Raw genomic sequence first — 19,341 nt, 5'->3', positions numbered from 1 at the left:
AGAGTTAAAAAGACGATATGTGAGTTACTTTAAAGAATAATTAAAAAGAACATATTATATCGAACACTTGCATTAATTAGTAGGAGTTGTTTCAACTTAATCAAAAATCACAGTTTGACCTTTTGATTAGCCGGGATACCGAGTGCATATGTACAAAAAAAAAGAAAAGGACATATTATTATAAGTTTCAAATATTAAAAGAGATATGAGGCATTTAATAAATTTTGCTGTAGGCTTGTCTTAGTATTTATGCATTTTTTTAAAATTTATCCTTGCTTTATTTTTGCTACATTCTATCGTTGTATCCTCGAAACATTATTTTTCATCTTTTTTTCTTTTTTTTTTATAAGAATATGTTTTAAAAAATATGTTTTTATCTATTTATTAGTATTAATTAATTTTAACTGATGTTTTCGTAAATTAGTTATTCAGAATTTGTAATAAAGAAGGATGGGAGTACTATTGTGAACAGAAAAAACACGGGAATCAAGGAAGGTTGGGCCAGTAATATGTTGCGAGTGCAGAAGCATGCCCCCTGAAAATTAAGATTAATTAAATAATTAATTAATGGGTTAGAGTGACTGAGTCATAGGATCATGCGCAAACCAACCGCACGCGCACTCTCTGCTTCCACACCCATCATGCTCCCTCATCATGTCCCTTCCCACCATTCTCTCAATCCTCCCTCCCTTTCTCTCTTCTCCTTCTCGGATCTCCCAGTCCCATCCCTCCCTCTCTCTGTTTTATTGTTTTTTAAATCCGTTGTTCTTTCCTTGTCTTCCCCATCACATCTTCTTTCGTACCAGCGTGTTTTCCTCACACGCACATTTCATCGAGCACTTGGAATGCTCATAAATAACTCCCTCAGGCATTACCGCATAGCTGCTACCTTAGCTTGCACGACTGTCGATTCCTCGTTTGAAGCACCTCTGTCAGATTTCGTCAGCTTTATCTATTTTCCGGTGAGTTTAATTTCTTCTTTTTTGTTTCATCCCTACTCCAGCAGAGCTATCAATAATGTCTGAGATTGAAACGTTATTGGACCAGATCCAATATAATTCAATTCACCTGAAAGTTAAAAGCTCAGATTATTTTGATTTTTTCTTCTGTGTGAACCATCTACTACTACTTCCATGACTTGGACATTTCTAATATTGTGTTCTTCTAGAACTGTTAGTCTGTTGCCAGGCAAAATTCAACTATTTAAGCACTCCGGTGAGTCCTTAAATATATATATAGTGCGACACATAAAGCTGTTGATTCGTCATCTTCCTACTGATGACTGATGACCAGAGCACCATAAATGCATTAATTAAACGAACAGAATAAGACAAACTTATTCATCGTGGTAGCTAAACCCAAGGGACCTTATAAATGAAGCTCCACCTCTGATCCGTGTCAGCGGCCTATTCATTTTCTTGTAAGGTGTGCTGAATTAAATTAGTATTACATGTGCAGCAACCTATACTATAACCCCATTATTCTTAAAACCGGAGAACGGGTAATTATGAACACACAGGCACACTCATGCTTGCTAGTACTTGAGGCTTAGGACCAAATAACAAGGCAAACATGCTTGTTCAAGCCTTGTGTTTGGCATCCTACGAATAACTAGCAAGGAGTTCTTCAAAAAGAATTTTTGCCTGCTTAATTATATGCTCTCAAGAATTCTTTGACCCACCGTGAAATTTGAGATTTCTTATTAGTATACAGTCTTGAAGCAGGGGAAAACAAAACAATGGTGTTGAGACTCTGAGGTTTCTTTCAAGAAAGAGAAATGATTTTGATATTGAAGTGCGTGAGAAAATGAGGATGAGCTGGATGCGACAGGTATTAAGGGAGGGTGGGTCCATCCTAAGTGTGCCACCCTATTTTGTTTAGTTTCCTATATACTGAACAATTGACCACCAAAAAGTATAAAACTATTCACCAGACTTCAGAAAGGGAAACTGAAGAAGAAGAACAGCAAGAGAAAAGAGCATTTGCCCCCTTTTTTAATATGCAGGGGACCCCATTACACCCAGTCACAAAGGCATTAATATTGGATTCAGAGCAATATTCTGTTCTATTGAGTCTGAATGACCACTATTGCTTACGGCTTGGTCCCCACGCCTTCGCCTTTGTTCCTAAATAATGCCTGGCCGCCTACATCCCAGGAATTCTCTATGCATCTAACCTTGTATAGAGCCTATTATTCTTCACGCATCCTTTTATTTGTTTGGGAGCAACACCACATGACATTCGAAGCTGACTGCTTCAATTAGTCCTGATTTTAACTTATTTTAAATGATTTTGCCTAATATAAAATAAACATGTGAGATGAGTTTATTTCACAAAACACATATAAAGCTATACCATATCTTTGTTTTTGTGACCAAAGAAGAACCATGCTAGTATTATCAATTTATTTACCGTTATAGAAGGTGTTTGGATGGAAAACAAATTATAATTTTAAAAATATTTTTACAGTTTACGAAATAAATATGTGAAGAAGTTTATCTTGTTTTATAAAAAAATACTTTTTAGGAGTACTTTTAAGCATTATCAAACACTACTATAATTATAATGGGTATGGTCAATATTCTTTTTCTACCTGCACCAGCTTGTTGTTTAGAAAGGTGAGGACCTTAATAATAATGGCAAGATGAAAAGTTCATAGGATAGCTCCCTCAGACACCTCGGAAAACTACAAAAGAAGACTTGAATCATGGAAAGGGACAAAGCGGAAGAGAAGGTTGAGGGTGATGCAAAGTGATGGTACTTTGCAGTTTTCACTGTGTATGAATTGTTTGTTACCCTACAGAATATCATATCAATGCTTTCTGGAGTAAATTATAAACTTTTCTATAATTATATGTTTTGTTAAGGGCAATGTGAAGTTGAAATGAGGCTGCTGCAGTATTGCATGTTTGGGATTGTGTTTTAGATTGTAAAAGATAGCTTAATATCAAGTCATGGGATTTTATGAGTATTATTATAATTTTTCAAATTTATGTCTCATAATTCCTTTGAACTCGAGTCAATAAAATTCAGGTCAATTCATTGCTTCTAGTCACATGTATTTCAGTATAAATCCGCTGGGGTATCTAAATTAAACAGGTTATGTGCTTCACAAGTTATAAAAGGTAAGGTTGCTTCTATGGCCAATTATTCTATTTAATTCATTCTCGATGAAAAATTATATAGAAAGTGGTGTATTGGCATGCAAATCCAAGTCTGTGTGACAAGAGATTCTAACTCTTATAAAAAAGAAGAAAAAAAAGGGAAAATATTTGAAAGATTATGTACGAAACACAAAAAAATTAAGATATTTGGGAGGAAATCTAATTAAAAATGGATTGATCTAATAAGATGCTTATATTATAAGGTAATTGATTGATTAATCTATTTTCTAAATGTTGATATTATGCCTAAAAAAATGAATTGACTTGGCTAATCATCCCCTGGGAAAAGAGTTGGAGGAGGTAGAGCTTATTTATTATTTATCATTATTATTATTTTTGTTTGTGTTCATCATTCGGGGAAAAAAAACAGAAATAGAGCACCAATTTAATTTTTAATCTGATCAACCACACAAACAAACAAGACCAACAGTTAGGAATATATTTAGGATTATTTTAATCAGACAACCTGAATGTTTGTTATTAAATTATATTATTGTCTATAAAATACTGTAAGCCAATCATTTATAAACATGCACAGCACAGGAGGTCAAACCTGCTGCAAAACTTTAGAATGATTAAAGATAATGAGTTTGAGAAGTAAGAGGTGTTTGAATAGAAACTAAATAATAGTTTTAAAAGTGTTTTTACGATTTATAAAATAAATACTTATATAAAATATTTTATCTCGTTTTATAAAAAAAATACTTCTAAAATTATAATTTGAAAGTTGTCAAACACCCCTTTAATATAACTCTCAATTACATGTTGAAATATCCAAATTAATCACCTCCCAGAATTGCAAAAGTCCTAGAAATCATTTTGTAGGTGGTAAGATATATATACTCCCCATTAAAATGTTCAAAACCAAAAGGTCCCAACGTGTCAAAACCTATATGGAAACCCGCATTATTATTTTATTTATCAATGCAAACTTATATATAATTAATTTAATAACATTAAAGAGAAAGTTTTTATGAAAAAAAATTAAGTAGACTAATTCGATGAGAGGAACTGGGGGTGATCTTTATCTGCCATCATCCAAATCCAGAAAAGAGAGAGATGAACTTTGTAAAAGGCTAATTTTGTACCCATATGCAAATGCAATATTCATGCTTTTTTACAGAGAATTGGAATCCTGCAAAGTTTCCTACGTGATTTGCTCATCATTTTAAAATGCACATCCAAAATGCGAGTGAGAGAGGAAGAAAGAAAGAAAGATGGTGGGGGTAGAGAGAGAGAGAGAGAGAGAGACACCTATGAGAACAGAACATGAGGTTGGGGAACAACATTCACAACTTTACGGACCAAAATCTAATCCCGGACCCCTCCCAAAAGCGCACAAAAAAAAAAACTATAGCTATCAAAATTTTCTGGGCATTTTCTCTGCCATTTTCCTTTCTTTCAGTTTCTTTTCCCACTAGCAAAAAGCGCGCTCTCTGGGCTGGGTTTATCCCTTCCCTCGTTGTTCTCCCTCCTTCCGAGCAAGATTCAATTTCTATGCCTTTTTTTTTAATGCATTTGATAGATACAGAGAGAGAGAGAGAGAGAGAGAGGAATGGAACATAAAATTTGAATTGAAGTTTGCTGGATTTAGCTGGAAGGCCTACTCCTTCAAGAACCTCTTCACAATCTTCACGCTTGGTCCTGCCACCTGTCTCTCCCAAATATCCGACCACTTCTCGCCGCCGTTGTTGGAGCATCTCGACGGTGTCATCGCCGCTCGGAACGCCTCTGTGGCGTCCAGCCTCCGTAGGTCCCACCCGGCCCCTTTGAGCCGCAAGATCTTCCCTATTTGCCTTTTTGCTAGTCGACAGGTATTATCCTTTATGGCCCTCACTGCCTCCTCGTACGCAGCCTTCCGCATCCGATCCTCTTCTATTCTCAGCCCACCCGGTGGGGGATATCGCTTGAAATACCGGTCGAATTCGGGCACACCGATTGCCTTCCTCAACCCGACCCGGTGTTCCGAGTCATCTTCTAGGTCGCTCGCTTCTGGGTCGAAGAACTGAGCCAACTCGTCCACCATTCCCATGTCAAGCATGTCGTCGACTCGCTTCAACAAGTAATCTGATAACACGGAGAACGACACGTCCACCCAGAGGAAGCAGCAGTTGTACCGCAACTCGGACGAGATCGAACTCGGTGACGATCCATCATCGAACACATTTAACGCCGGGTCAAACTGGTCGACCACAAGAGCATGAATCAACGAATTGGATCCACCGATGACGATGGGAAGCTTCCTCATCAAACTGATATCGGAAATAATGGACCCGGCGACTGAGCGAAAATCCGACGGCGTGAACTCTCCGTTCGCAGGGTCGACATCTCCGAGGAGGTGGTGCGGGACGCCGTTCCGTTCACCCAAAGGAATCTTGTTGGTGGCGATGTCGAGTCCTCTGTAAACTTGCATTTTATCCGCGTTGATGATTTCCGAGCAGGCACAGCGGGTGGCGAGGTCGATGGACAGGCGTGACTTCCCGCAACCGGTGGCGCCCATTATTAAAACCACCTTGTCTTTCCGGCGACGTCGGTGATAGGCAGAGTCAGCATCCATTCGCGGCCAGCGAGGCCTGCGGGAAGAAGAAGAAGAAGAAGAAGGGCTTGCAGGGAAAAGGGCAAACGAAGAAGACTCCTGAAGTCTAACAGGAACAGAGCAATGGTGGGAGCGAGCTGCGGAGAAGGAAAGAAGCTTCATAGCAAGAAACGGAAAAATCTCGATGACGAGATGTGAGATAAGATATGTATATGAAGGTCCAGATGAAAATGATGTAGCCAGAGAGAAAAAGGAGACAGAAGAAGAGAGAAAGTTGAGAGAGAGAGAAAGAAGGAAGGCAGAAAGTGTGTGTATGTGGGTGGGTTGGCGTGGGTACAGGTAGCGTGTAAGCAGAGCAGTGAGTGGGTTTGTTTGTGGCATTCAGAAATTGGGATGTCGTCTGCTTGCTGGGAATGCCATTGCATATGACAATCAATACCGAACTGGGATTCAACAGAGAAGAGAGAAGAAAGAGAAAGTGGTTTCGCTTCGTCTTCTCTCTGCAAATTTGTTTCTCTCTGGTTTTTGCAGCAAGCTGGAGTGGAGGATTCCAGTTTCAGAAGCTCTATTGCAAGCCTATGTGAGCGGGGAGGCAGGCTTATTAGTTAGGCCCCCTAATTTTATTTTAGGACCTGGCTTCCACTGCCCTCCCCTACCCAGAACACTGCCGTTTTGGGTGCAAAATGAGGGGGGCTGATTGCCTTTTCTTTTAAAAAAAAAATTTATTATCATTATTTTGAATTTTTTTTAGTAGCATCAATGTCTTAAAATAATTTTTGATATACTCAGTATATTAAAATATCTTTCATGACCATCCAATGTCCTAAAATAATTTTATTTGTTACACCTAGTATTATAAAATATTTGTTTTTATGACATCCAATATCATAAAGTGGTTTTTACCTTAAAAGGGTTTTTGAAGCAGCAACAACATCCTAGATTTAGGGTGCTTGTTGCTACTAAGAAATATATTTAGGATACTCGATGTTACTTAAAAAAAAAATTTAGGGTGTTAAATATATCAAAAAAATTTTTAAATATTAAGTGTACCAAAAATTATTATAAAATACTAGATGCTACTGAAAAAAAAATATTTTAAGATACTGAGTTTAAAAAATTATTTTAGAATACAAGGTTCTTTTAAAAAATAATTTAATGTGTTAAGTATACTAAAAATTATTTTAGAATATTAGATACTATTAAAAAAATTTTAAAATGCAAAAAAAAAAAGCAAATACCCCCCTCATTTCACACCCAAATCGGCAGTGTTTTAGGCAGCGGATATAGAGGTGGGAATCAGGGCCGGCCTTTCAGGGCTGGCGGGCTTAAAAGGGCTGGCCCTCCAAGGCTGAAGTTTTAAAAATACCCCAATTTGCTAGGCCCAGCTCTTAAGCTACAGGGCTCAGGGCCGGCCCGCGGGCTTTTGGCCCGTTTGAGAAAAAATACTATTTTTTACATTTATTATAATTTTTATAAAAAATAAAAATAAACCAAAGAAATTATTAAAAAAAGACATAAATATGAATAAAATTAAGTCACAAATATAAAATATCATCATATATAAATATCCATCAACATTCAAAAACATCTAAAACATTCATTAACAAGATAACAATATCCAAAAGTTTTATTTATAGTGCAATAAATAAACACTATCATTAATCTTTTGAAACTTCATCATCATTATAATTAATTACTCTTCTTCATAAGTATGCTTTTCTTTCGTAACAAAAATATCAAGTTTTTCTTCTTTATAGGAATTTTACTTTTAAATTGTACAATCTAACTATTATTTTACTTTAATGTGAGAAACATTGTTGTTGAAACTCATGAATTTCTAATTCAAATTATAGAATCACAAGTTATATAAGTATAAAAATACTCTATTATTAAATATATATATATAGTTTAAAAATATCAACGCATATAATATAAATCAAATCATTATTAAAGTTCAAATTAACCCATTTTTTAAAAATTTAATTGGATAAATTATTGTCTAACACTAAATTTAATTTTAAAATGATAATAATAACTAAATATTTGAAATATTGTTAACAATATAAAAAATTAATAATATTAGAATTATTAAAAAAATTAAAAAAACAAAAAAATTATAAAATGGCTTAAAAGGGCCGACCCGCGGCTCTCCAGGGCTGGCCCTTTTAAGCTCTCGGCCATCCAGGGCTTATTTTCTATTTGAAGAGAAAAATATCAAGCCCGACCCTCATAATTTCAGGGCCTAAATGGGCCGGCCTGATGGGTTCGACCCGTTTTCCCGACTTTAAGCGGATGAAACTGATAGTAGAGAGAATCCAAATCCCTCATTTTAAAACCTTCAGAGGCAGGCATGCTCCTTTGTATGGGAAAATTCTAAAAAAAACAATAGTTAAATTTTAAGATTTTAAATTAAAATTAATATGAAAACATGTCATCATTTACTTTTCGAGAACATTTTCTTTACGAGTATAATAATCAATACTAATTTGAAATTTTAAAATTTAACGATTATTTTTTTTTTAGATTTTTCCTGTTTGGCACCCTTTTTCTCCTCTGAAAGAGAGATTAGTACAATGATATATAATTACCTTTATTTGCGTTATTAAACTAATCTTAGTTTTAGTTGTTAATATAATATCAGAGTCCCTAAACATATGTATAACCAAAAAGGCAAGGTTGAATACCTTCTAAATTAGCATTTCCTCCGCACGGTCGAATGTGTTCCTCTAGTATTTTGCTTCACCGGCTTGATATTCTGTACTCATAGAGGTCCTTCTAGGAATTAGATTTAATTCACTTTATAAACAAGCACGCAAGATGGGATAATATCTATCAAGCTAGCGGCTACAGGACCAAGTTATTACCTCATATATCTGAATCAACCCTTTCCATCAAGATTATACGTATTTTTTTTTTTAATGGAATTGAACTAAACGAGTCATATATAAACGTCCCATGTTTTTTTAAATGTGAACATATAACGCAGAAAGAGAATTTTTTAAAAAAAGGATTTTTTTTTTTTGTGAGATTAATGTGAATTCCTAAAACTGTGGCTTTTTACTGGGGGCAAATGCTAATAAAGGGTCAAAGGACATGATAGTGTTGAGCGGTCTCATTCCAAACCGAAAGGTAATAAAAACTCGTTTGATTTTTATTTTGATCATAAATATAAGATCTCAATCTACTTTATTTAAACTTTAAATGTTACCTCCGATCCTTAATATAAAAACTCATTTGATTTTTATTTTTGTTTTAAATATAAGACTCCAATATATTTTGTTTCTCATATTTATCATTTTTTAAGATAGTCCTTATAGTAATAGTAATTTTATCCAATATATTTGATTAGCAATAATATTTTAGAAAAAATAATATCTATTTATTACAAATAACTAACTTAACTAATTTTTTTAATCTATTCAAATTAATCAACTAGTTTTTATAAAGCTACTTTAATCTTTAGGTCGGCTAGAATTAGAAGGAAGAAGCAGCACAAGGACTTTGTCAGAGTCAATGAACAAAGGTTAGAAATGGTGAGAACAAGTGTGAAAAATGTGGAGCGAATTAGGGTGTGTTTGGTTCGAGGGGAGGGGAGCCCCTCCCCTCATTTGGTTAAAAATTTTGGAAGGGAGGGGAGCTAAAATGTCCCCTCCCCTCCCCTCCCCCATTTTGGCTCCCCTCCAAATTGGGGGTTTTTGGAAGGGAGCCAAATTTTTGGACCATTATGCCCTTATAGATTTTTTAATATTTCACTTCTACCCATAAAATATATTATTATAATATTTATTTCAAATAAAAAATATATTACCTAAGTAAAAAAATAAAAAATATATACATTATTATAATTAAAAATATATTATAAAAATTATTTATAAATAAAAAATTATTTAAATAAAAAATTATAATATTATAAAATTAATTGTTTTTTATAAATATATTATTTATTAAATATATTTTAAATCTGGAAAAAAGATAGCCTAAAGAGAATAAAATTTCATTTTTCTTAGAGCATATAAAATTTGTTAATTGATTATTTTAAATATATTATTATATTAATTATAATAAAAAATTACTGTACCAATTTTTTAATACACATATTAACATGATAAGAATGAATTTTTATTAAATTATATGATTTAAATTAAGATGTAAATTAATTTATATAATATATCAATAAAAAACATAAACTAATATGTAAGGATAAAATGGTAAATTGATTATTACTATCCCTCCCCTCCCCTCCTTGAACCAAACAAGGGATTATTAAATACCCTCCCCTCCCCTCTTTTTTAATCAAACCAAACAAGGTGAGGATGAAACCTCCCCTCCCCTCCCTACCCCTCCCTCCCTCCCTTCCCTCCCCTTCCTCAAACCAAACAGGCCCTTAAGGAGAGCAATAGAGGAGAGACAGAGAGAAATATAGGAACGACGAAAGCGTGGGAAGGTGTCCCAGAGAAGGGATAGGACCATCATGGGGCTGCCCCCGGATAGCAGGGTATGCGTGGTCCGCCCTTTTCATCATGCCACCCAAGCATGCAAGCTTAGAATCAAATTTCATCCATTGCTATCATATTCAACTCACACTAATCTTAGTAATCTAAGTGTCCAAAATATTTTATTTTAGTTTTTATTTGATAAATCTCTTTAATCACTCAAAAAATCTTATGCATAAGGCCTTTACAACATGTTTCATACAGGGAAAAAAAAAATCTTAAACTACATTAACTCTCTATTAAAATATAATAATTTTCTAACTTTATCCATATTTAATATATATATATAGCCGTTCACAAAAAATAAATATATACACTATAGCAAATAAATGACAAAATAATACATTCATGCTAAAATTTTAACGAAGTAACTTATAAATGTGATCAAGAAAAATCTTTTCTTTCTGCCTTATAAATAAGATAAGAGGAGTAATAATTCGCTACAACCCAATCAAAGTTCAACAACTGAGTTGCAATTAAGTGTAAACTATAAAAATTGAGTCATTAAAATTTAGAGATTAAATATAATTATAACCGAGTCAAAATTTTGAAGGAAAAAAATAATTTTTCCCCAAAAAAAAAAAAAAATTCTTGCTTTGCCTTGCGCCCTGTGACACTCCGGGGCATGCCACCCCCATGATCAATTGTTGTCAAAACTATTGTGTTGTATAATATATGTGTTTTCTTCCCACAGCTCTCTGTATTTATATATGCTTACAGCCTTAGACCATGTCCTTGCCTTGTGTCCTATTTCCCCAACCTCCCCATGTTATCTTTCTTTTGATTCATTATTAAGACTCTAAAGTTTCTTCCTCCATTTATAAATGTCTTATATATTCTTCTCCTCTCTCTTACTTCTCAATCACATTCATAGTTTTTATATATATATATATATATATATATATAAAATATATGATGATTACTTCAAATTGCTTTTTTTTTTTTGAAAAAAAAAAGGTTTACCGTCAAAGTTGTCCTGCCAGGCTCAGTATAATTAACAGTACGAATTACTAGTTTCCTTGAGGGGACGAATTGGGAAGTTTTAAAAATTAATGAAAGGTTGTTTCATGATGTTTTTTTTATACAGAATGTTTCATAATTTGATAATGTTTCATAATTTTGATACACTCTCTCTTTGAATTAATTAAAACAGTCTGCCTCTTGCGGGGGATGTTTAAACTTAGAGTGCAATAAAACATATCAATTAAAATTAAATAAGAAAATATATGAGAATATTCTTTGAGTATTGTTGATTGATATGATCTTCTTTAGGGTAGAATTTTTTGCCAACCATTTTTTTTGGGGTCAAACTGATTGTTAAAATATTAAGAAATGTAATGACCAGCAATTAATAATATCCATGGAAATTAATTAATGGTGACTAAATTAAAATTCACTGCTTCGTGAATATCAAGTTCCTGAAATTGGATCAATCAGTAAACTGGTTGAAGTAGTGTAGTGGTTAAAGAGTTAGCAATTATGTTTAGAAGAAACTGAGGTCAAATTGATCATAATAAAATAATTTAATTCACATGTACCTATAAAAAATTATAGTTATAAAAAAAAACGTATTAATTCAAAAGTAGATGTAATATTTCTGCATATACATACATAATCCAACAAAAAAAAATTACTAAGTACAAATATGATGAACTGCTATTATTTCAGCTTAAAATGACTTTATTCCAAGCTTGATAAAAGGATATATATATATATATATATATATCCAACTCAATTGACTCATTCAACTCTTCAGGTTATTATTAGATCAATGGGTTAATTATAGGTTAGATTCTGGCTGGGTTAAATAAAAGCTAGATCTTTCAGGAGCTCGATTTGAGTTCCAAACACAGCTGAATAAAATATAATTAGGATTTTTTTTCTATGTAACGAAGATAACTAATAATCCAAATAAAAATATTTTGACTAGAATGTATATTGATTTAGTAACATACTATGTCAGCTCCTAATTATCTTAGCTCCTAATTATAAAACCTCATTTGTAGAGATAATATATGATAAAAAATTCAGATCAATGAGAAATAGAGAAAAAGGATGAACACAAAATTAGTAGTTAAAGAAAGAGAAGCACAGATAGTACTGCTTATACAATTAATTTTTTATTTATAAATAGGGAGATTTATCAAATTTCTATATTTGAAGTTGATGATCCATATTATTCTAGCTAAAGATGCTCTTCTAGTAAATTGTCTTTTTGATTTGATATTTTTCACAAGCTTTAAAGTATGATCGGATCTGTTTAAAAAGTCAAAGATTTCATTGACCCATTAGATTATATTATTAAAATATTAATGATACAAAAAGCGAAAAAGTGTTCGTGAAATATTGCATTAGACAGCACACCCAATGAGGTGCAAGATGTGACAAGCATTATTACCGGCCAAACTTAATTCTTTGGATCCTTTTAACCGAAAAAACCGACTCAAAATTATTAAAAAGAAATCTATTTGTATCTATTATTGATTTTTGGTCCAACGAACAAATAATAATACTTAGCATGTAATTGCTTTATATTTCATTTTATTTTAAAACCAAAACACAAGAGCGTGTATTTTTTAGGATCCGACTATCCTCATCTTGCCTTACCATCCACTTCTTGTCCTCTATTCAAAACTATGCCGGTTTAGGGCTAAACACTGAATTCTGCCACTTTTTTTTTTTTTCCCAAATCAACATTTTTTTACTTTGAAGTATTTTTCGGTAGCATCCACTATTTTAAAATAATTTTTTAGTACACCTAATACCCAAAAATGTCTTTAACAGTGCCCACTATCTAACAAACTGCACTCTTAACTATTTTTTAATAGCACTTAGTGTCCTAAACTACTTTTTAACCCATCCAGTACCCTACATATTGTGTGCTACTAGAAAAATATTTTAAGATGTTAAACACATTATTTTAAGATACTGCATGTTGCTAGAAAATACTTTAGTAGGATACTGGATGTTATTGAAAAAATAGTTAAAAGTGTAGGTTGCTAAATAATAAACACTACTTAAAAATATTTTTGGGTGTCAAGTGCACTAAAAATTATTTTAGAATGCTGGATGCTATTAAAAAATATTTCAAAAAAAAAATGTTGATTTGAAAAAAAATGGCAGCCTTTAATTTTAGCCTCGAAATAGTGTAGTTTTAGGTAGAGGAGGAGGCAGTTAGTTTGTTTCAGTACTTATCATTTTAATGAGTACTACAACTCATCAATCTTGATCATCCATATCTCATTTGAATTATTCAGATTTAATTTTTTTTTATTCAAAATAATTATTTTAATATGCATAGAATCTAACATAGAGATAATCTTTTAACTATCATTGTTTTAAAAAATAATTTTTTATTTAAAAATGATTAATTAAAGGTTTTAAATATAGACGGTTTAAATCAAATATAGACGGTTCACCTTGATGAGCATCTTAAACTCATTAGATCTGGATCATTCATATCTCATTTGGATAGTACAGATTTAATTTTTTTATTTTTATTTATTCAAAATAATTATTTTAATATGTATAGAATCTAAAATAGATATAATCTTTTAACTTTTATTCTTTTAAAAAATAATTTTTTCTATTTAAAAATAATTAATTAAATATTTTAAATCTGGATTGTTCAAATTAGATATAAATGATCTAGATCTGATGAGGTTAGAGTACTTATCAAGACGATGATTATTGAAGCTAGTTCTGGAAAAGAGGATAATAAGTGTAGAGGAGGAAAGCTGGTTTCGTTTTTTGCCTTTTGTGCGTCAAAGGGAGAGTACATTTATGAGTGCTTAGTTTAATATAGACCATCCAAATGGACATTGGATGATCTAGATTGAATTTAAATATTTTATATATTTTAATTAATTTTTTAATAGATAGATAATTTAAAATAAAAATAATTGTTGTGAAATTAACCAACAAAAAAAGGAGATTGGAGAAGAGACGTAGACAAGAAAATGAGAGAATGATATTATGTTCCTTTACTCATTTTCACTTGCATCACAATACAATGACATGCCCTATTTATAGGTATAGTCTTACACATAAATTACACTTGTACTTAAATTAGAGATAGTGAACAATAATTACATGAATGCGAGTGGAAGGTAAGTTACAAGATTAAAGGCATAGTGGAGAACTAGTAGAGTAGTGAAAAATTAATGCCTAGTGGGAGTTGATGAAGTTGAAGAAGAAGAGGAGATAAACATCCATACTTGATAATATTCATAACAATAATCTTATAATTGATACTTCTTCAAAAAATAATTTTACCATTAAAAATTTGCATATAAAAATTTTAAATTTGAACTATTTATTTCAAATCTTGGATGGTTTATAATATTGTTTAATGATGATAAGCACACAATATTCATCGTTGGAATGAGCACTGAATGAGGACTTCCCATTGTAACTCCTATGAAATTTTGTTTTACAAAATACTCCCTCTGTTCTTTATTATAAGAGATGAATAACTGAATTACGTTGATAAAAAAATAGTTAAAATTAGTTAAGAATAATCAATGTGTAAAAAGTACAATTTTTTTTTCCAAAAATGTCCTCATTAATAAGGAGAGAGAGCATGAGAGAGAATAATTAAATTATTAAAAGAAAGAGAAGTGGGAGGGAAGGAGAGTATGAGTTGGAAACAATAAATATGAGTAAAATAGGAAATCAACGCAAAAAAGTAGAGACAACTTTTAAATGTTTCTTATATATAGGAACATGCCATAAGCATCAAATGTTTCTTATAATAAGAAACGGAAGGAGTAAGAATAATTACTTATTCATTAAGTAATTAATAAATGATTGTTGGTCCCTTCTCATGAACGCTACATACACAAAATTCTTTTGAAAAATATAAAACAATAATATTCCACCAACCTCAAAACAGAAATATGGGCATTTTTTTGTTGAACTAGTTTGAATTTGGTTAAATTGTAGTATGTAATAATACTATTTTTTCTGAGATTTAATTAATCGGTAAAATTAAAATCGCATTGTATAATTACAGCTCTTATCGATCAACATGCAATTAAATTATAATAAATAAAAAAAAATTTTAATCTTCACTTGCCATTGTAAGAATAATAGAATTAAAAAAAGTTTTACCCTTAATAATGTGTATTACAAAACATCTCTCTCTTTAAGTACTTCTACAGCTTTTACGCACTGTGATAATCAATTAGTCACTAATAAGAAAGACAAATAGAATAATTGGACTTTAACAAGATGCACAAGTCTCTTCAAACCGATCAAGACATTTCATGGAATAAACTAACTAATTAATATCTGTCACTAAAGCACAACTTTTTTTTTTTTTGCCATATTGATCTAGCTAGCTAGCCGGACTTTCTTATTCTCTTCTAAGATGAATAATATATATATATATATATATTATATTAACAAGAAATTGATAAAGGGAATAATACATATTATTACTAAATACTTTGTACTATCAGCCTATTTGGTTGAGCGTCTACGGGGCAAAAAGTAGCTTAAAAGTTTTATAAGTTAGTTTGTAAATTTGGGAGTTGTTTGTCATAGCTTTTAGCTAATCTGACTTGCAGGCTAAAAGTTACTTTTTTTAAACATAATTGCAAAAGCCTCTGAAACTTACTTATAACTTATACAAAAGCATCTTTTTGAAATTAAAAGACATTTTTGTCCTTATATTTATGTTCTTATGCTTCTATCTTCATATTTATTGTACTTCCTAATTAGTTTTTGGTTATTTATTTTTAATACTCGCTTAAGTGAAAATAATTTTAACATAAATTTTATAATATTTTTAATTTTTAATATTATTTTTATTTTATATTTACATAAATTGTGCAGAATATATCATCTAATTAATTATATAATATTATTTGGTTCAAATTTTCACATTACTATGATTTCTAATTTAAATATATTTTTATTCATTAAATATAACTTCTTCTAATTATAATAATTTAAAATTATTGTATTTTGTAAATTTATTATGAATATAGCATGAGTGAATGCTCATAACCCATAACCCTTAAAATTCTCATAGGATTCCTCACCTTCAAATGTCATAAACTAAATAACCTCCCCAATGAATGACTTTGGAGGAGTTTCTCATTGTTAATACCATTATGATGTTCTTTATTTCTTTATAACCCTAATATAGGATTTCAATGCTTGGAGGCCTATAAATAGGGGTCATGCATAAGGCATTTGTACATAAAACAAAATGAATGAGAAAAAAGCCATTGTCTTCTCTAGCTCTTGTTTTCTTTTCTACTCTCTAGTTTTCTTATTTTCTCTAGTTTCATAACACGTTATCAGCATGACCTTGTTCTGAAAATTTGAGGAATAAATTCTTTGTGAGATAATTTATTCTTCTCATCATCTATTGTCTCCTTACTCAATCATATATATATATATATCTATATATTGGCTATTTATCAATTTTACGCTATCTCCTTTTTCAATTATCATGCTTTATATTATATAATGTTATTCTATTATTCTTTTATTTACATTTTAATTTTGTCATTACGTTATATATTTTTATTTTTTAATGTTATATTATGTTATTTTGTTTTTCTCCCTTTTTGTTTTATATTATGTTAACATCCTGTTTTTATTTTAAGTCATTTTATTATGTTGTTCTATTATAAAATATTATGTTTTTTTTTTTATAATTGATGTAATCTATATATCATGTCCGTTTAGTATCTATGTTGTTTTATTTTATTTTATTTGTATTGTACTAACTCTCATATGTGTGTATATATATATGTTATATATAATTTACTCTATTTATATTTTCTTTTCTCTTATTATATTTGTTTATATTTATTTATGTTGTTTATATAATTTATTTATAATAATGCCTAATAGTATTATGTGTGATTATATAATGTAATTTATATCATTATAGGTTTATTTATTATTTATATTATAAATTTATATTTATTTCATTTATTTCACTGTAGCATTATCGTTGTTTTTAATTTCAATTTTTATTATATATTAGTTATTTTATTGTAATATTTATATATTTATATATATTACTGCCTTTTCCCTTCCCTCTATATATATTTATATACGTTGTCTATATATTATGTATTGTAACTAATTATTTGTGTTGTTTATCTTTTTTTATTTTTGTATGTGTTCATTTATTATATCTATCTATCTATCTATTTATTTATTTTTTTTCTTTATAACTTTGAAGGAATAATTATTTATTTATGGTGACTTTTGAATCCTAATATTTTATTTATCATGTTTTAGTGTTTACAATTTTATTATACTTTTAATTTTTGTTATTATCATTTTAGTTTGATCCATGGGCAATTGTACCAAACTTGAGTTTATGGCCCTTGATATCATGGGAAAAAATTATTAGTCTTGGATCTTAGATACTGAAATCCATTTTGATGCCAAAGGTCTAGGAAATGATATTTAATCTAAAAATGAAGCAATTAGCCAAGACAAGGCTAAGACCATGATTTTCCTACGTCACTATTTGCTATCTAACGGTGAAAGATCTGTTAGAATTGTGGAATAATTTGAAAGAAAGATATGATAAAAAAATGGTAATTTTGCTTAAAGCTCGTTATGAATGGATGTATTTGAGGCTCCAAGATTTTAAAATTGTGACTGAATATAATTCAGCAGTTTTCAAAATAAGTTCTCAATTGAAATTATGTGGTGAGAAAATAATAGATAATGACTTATTAGAAAAAAGCTTTTCAACTTTTCATGCTTCAAATGTGCTCTTGTAGCAGTAGCAATATCGTGAAAAGGGTTTTAAGAAATATTTTGAATTGATCTCATGTCTTCTTGTGGCTGAACAAAATAACGAGCTATTAATGAAAAATCATGAGATTCGTCCCATTGGATCAGCTCCATTTTCTAAAGCGAATGTGACAATACGCAATAATTATCATACACGGGGACGCGGTCATGGTTGTGGCTGAGACCGTGATTGTGGTAGGGGACACGTTAATTACCGTTATTGTAATGGTGTGAAAGTAACAATTATAACCCAAATACCCACCAAAAGAAGAAACTTGGTGATGGGCAGAAAAAAGATAAGAATAGCCCTTCAAGAGTTGTTGAAAATCAATGTTACCAATGTGGTATGAAAGGACATTGGTCACGCACCTGTCGTACGCCTAAGCATTTAGCAAAACTTTATCAGGCCTCCAAAAAAAGGAGTTCAAATAATGGAAAGCAAATTTGAATTTTCAAACTAATGATGTGGAGGCAAAGTTTGCATACAAAAATGATGATGTCAATGAGCTAGCTGATGTTAATGGCCTTGATGTTATGACACATTTAGAAGTGCCTAATTTCTTTAAGAATCATGATTAGAAGAGTTTGGATAAAGCAAATGTTTTAGTTTTCTTTATTTATGCTTTTTAATTTAGTTTATGCTTTACTTATGTTTATTTCCTTTTCTTCTTTTAAGAGCATTATTGATCATAAAGTACTTCAATTTATATTAATGAATTTTTTTTTAGGTGAAGAATATGGATGTTTCTCTTCTTTTTGTTAGGCACAAGAAAAAGATATATGCCTTATAGATAGTCCTACAACACACACCATACTGAAAGATAAAAGATGTTTTTCTCATTTTACAATAAATAGTGCAAGCATCAATACTATAGCGGGTAATATAAAACTACGTGAAGGCTCCGGAAGAGCAATTATAATATTACCAAGAGGAACAAAATTTGTTATTAGTGATACTTTATATTCCTCTAAGTCTCAAAGTAAGTTTAAAGATATTCGCCAAAATGGATATTATGTTGAGACTATAAATGAGAAGAGTATTGAATATCTACATGATAAATGGTAAGAAATTGAGAAAAATGTGTCATGGAAAAATTGCCGACATTATCTTCTGGTTTGTATTACACAAATATTAGTACAATTGAAATAAATGCTACAGTAAACCAAAAGTTTATTGATAAAAATACATTTATTTTTGGCATGATTGGTTGGGTCATCCCGCATCAACTATGATGTGAAGAATGATTGAAAATTCACATGGACATGCATTAAAGAGCCATGAGATTCTTCAATTTAAAGATTTTTCATGTGCTGCTTGTTTTCAAGCCAAATTAATTATAAGGCCTTTACTGATAAAAATAGGAGTTGAATCTCT

The 19,341-nt window shown here is 30.9% G+C and overlaps 1 protein-coding gene across 1 annotated transcript; it reads right to left on the bottom strand.

Moving 5' to 3' along the window:
* Positions 1 to 4,767: 4,767 nt before the first annotated feature.
* LOC114749682 (adenylate isopentenyltransferase-like) lies at positions 4,768 to 5,862 on the bottom strand. The gene has a single exon (XM_028938226.1). The coding sequence runs from the start codon at positions 5,860 to 5,862 to the stop codon at positions 4,768 to 4,770; it is 1,095 nt and encodes a 364-aa protein (XP_028794059.1).
* Between the last annotated feature and the right edge of the window lie 13,479 nt (positions 5,863 to 19,341).

The sequence above is a fragment of the Neltuma alba genome, unplaced genomic scaffold, assembly GCF_004799145.2.
Source record: "Neltuma alba isolate B1F8T4 unplaced genomic scaffold, ASM479914v2 tig00006113_pilon, whole genome shotgun sequence".
NCBI lineage: Eukaryota > Viridiplantae > Streptophyta > Magnoliopsida > Fabales > Fabaceae > Neltuma > Neltuma alba.
Note: the sequence above shows the minus strand (reverse complement) of the source record. Positions and strands in the feature narration are given on the sequence as shown.

Excerpts from the sequence above, each read along its gene's own strand:
- LOC114749682 (XM_028938226.1), bottom strand. The coding sequence starts at position 5,862 with ATGAAGCTTCTTTCCTTCTCCGCAGCTCGCTCCCACCATTGCTCTGTT.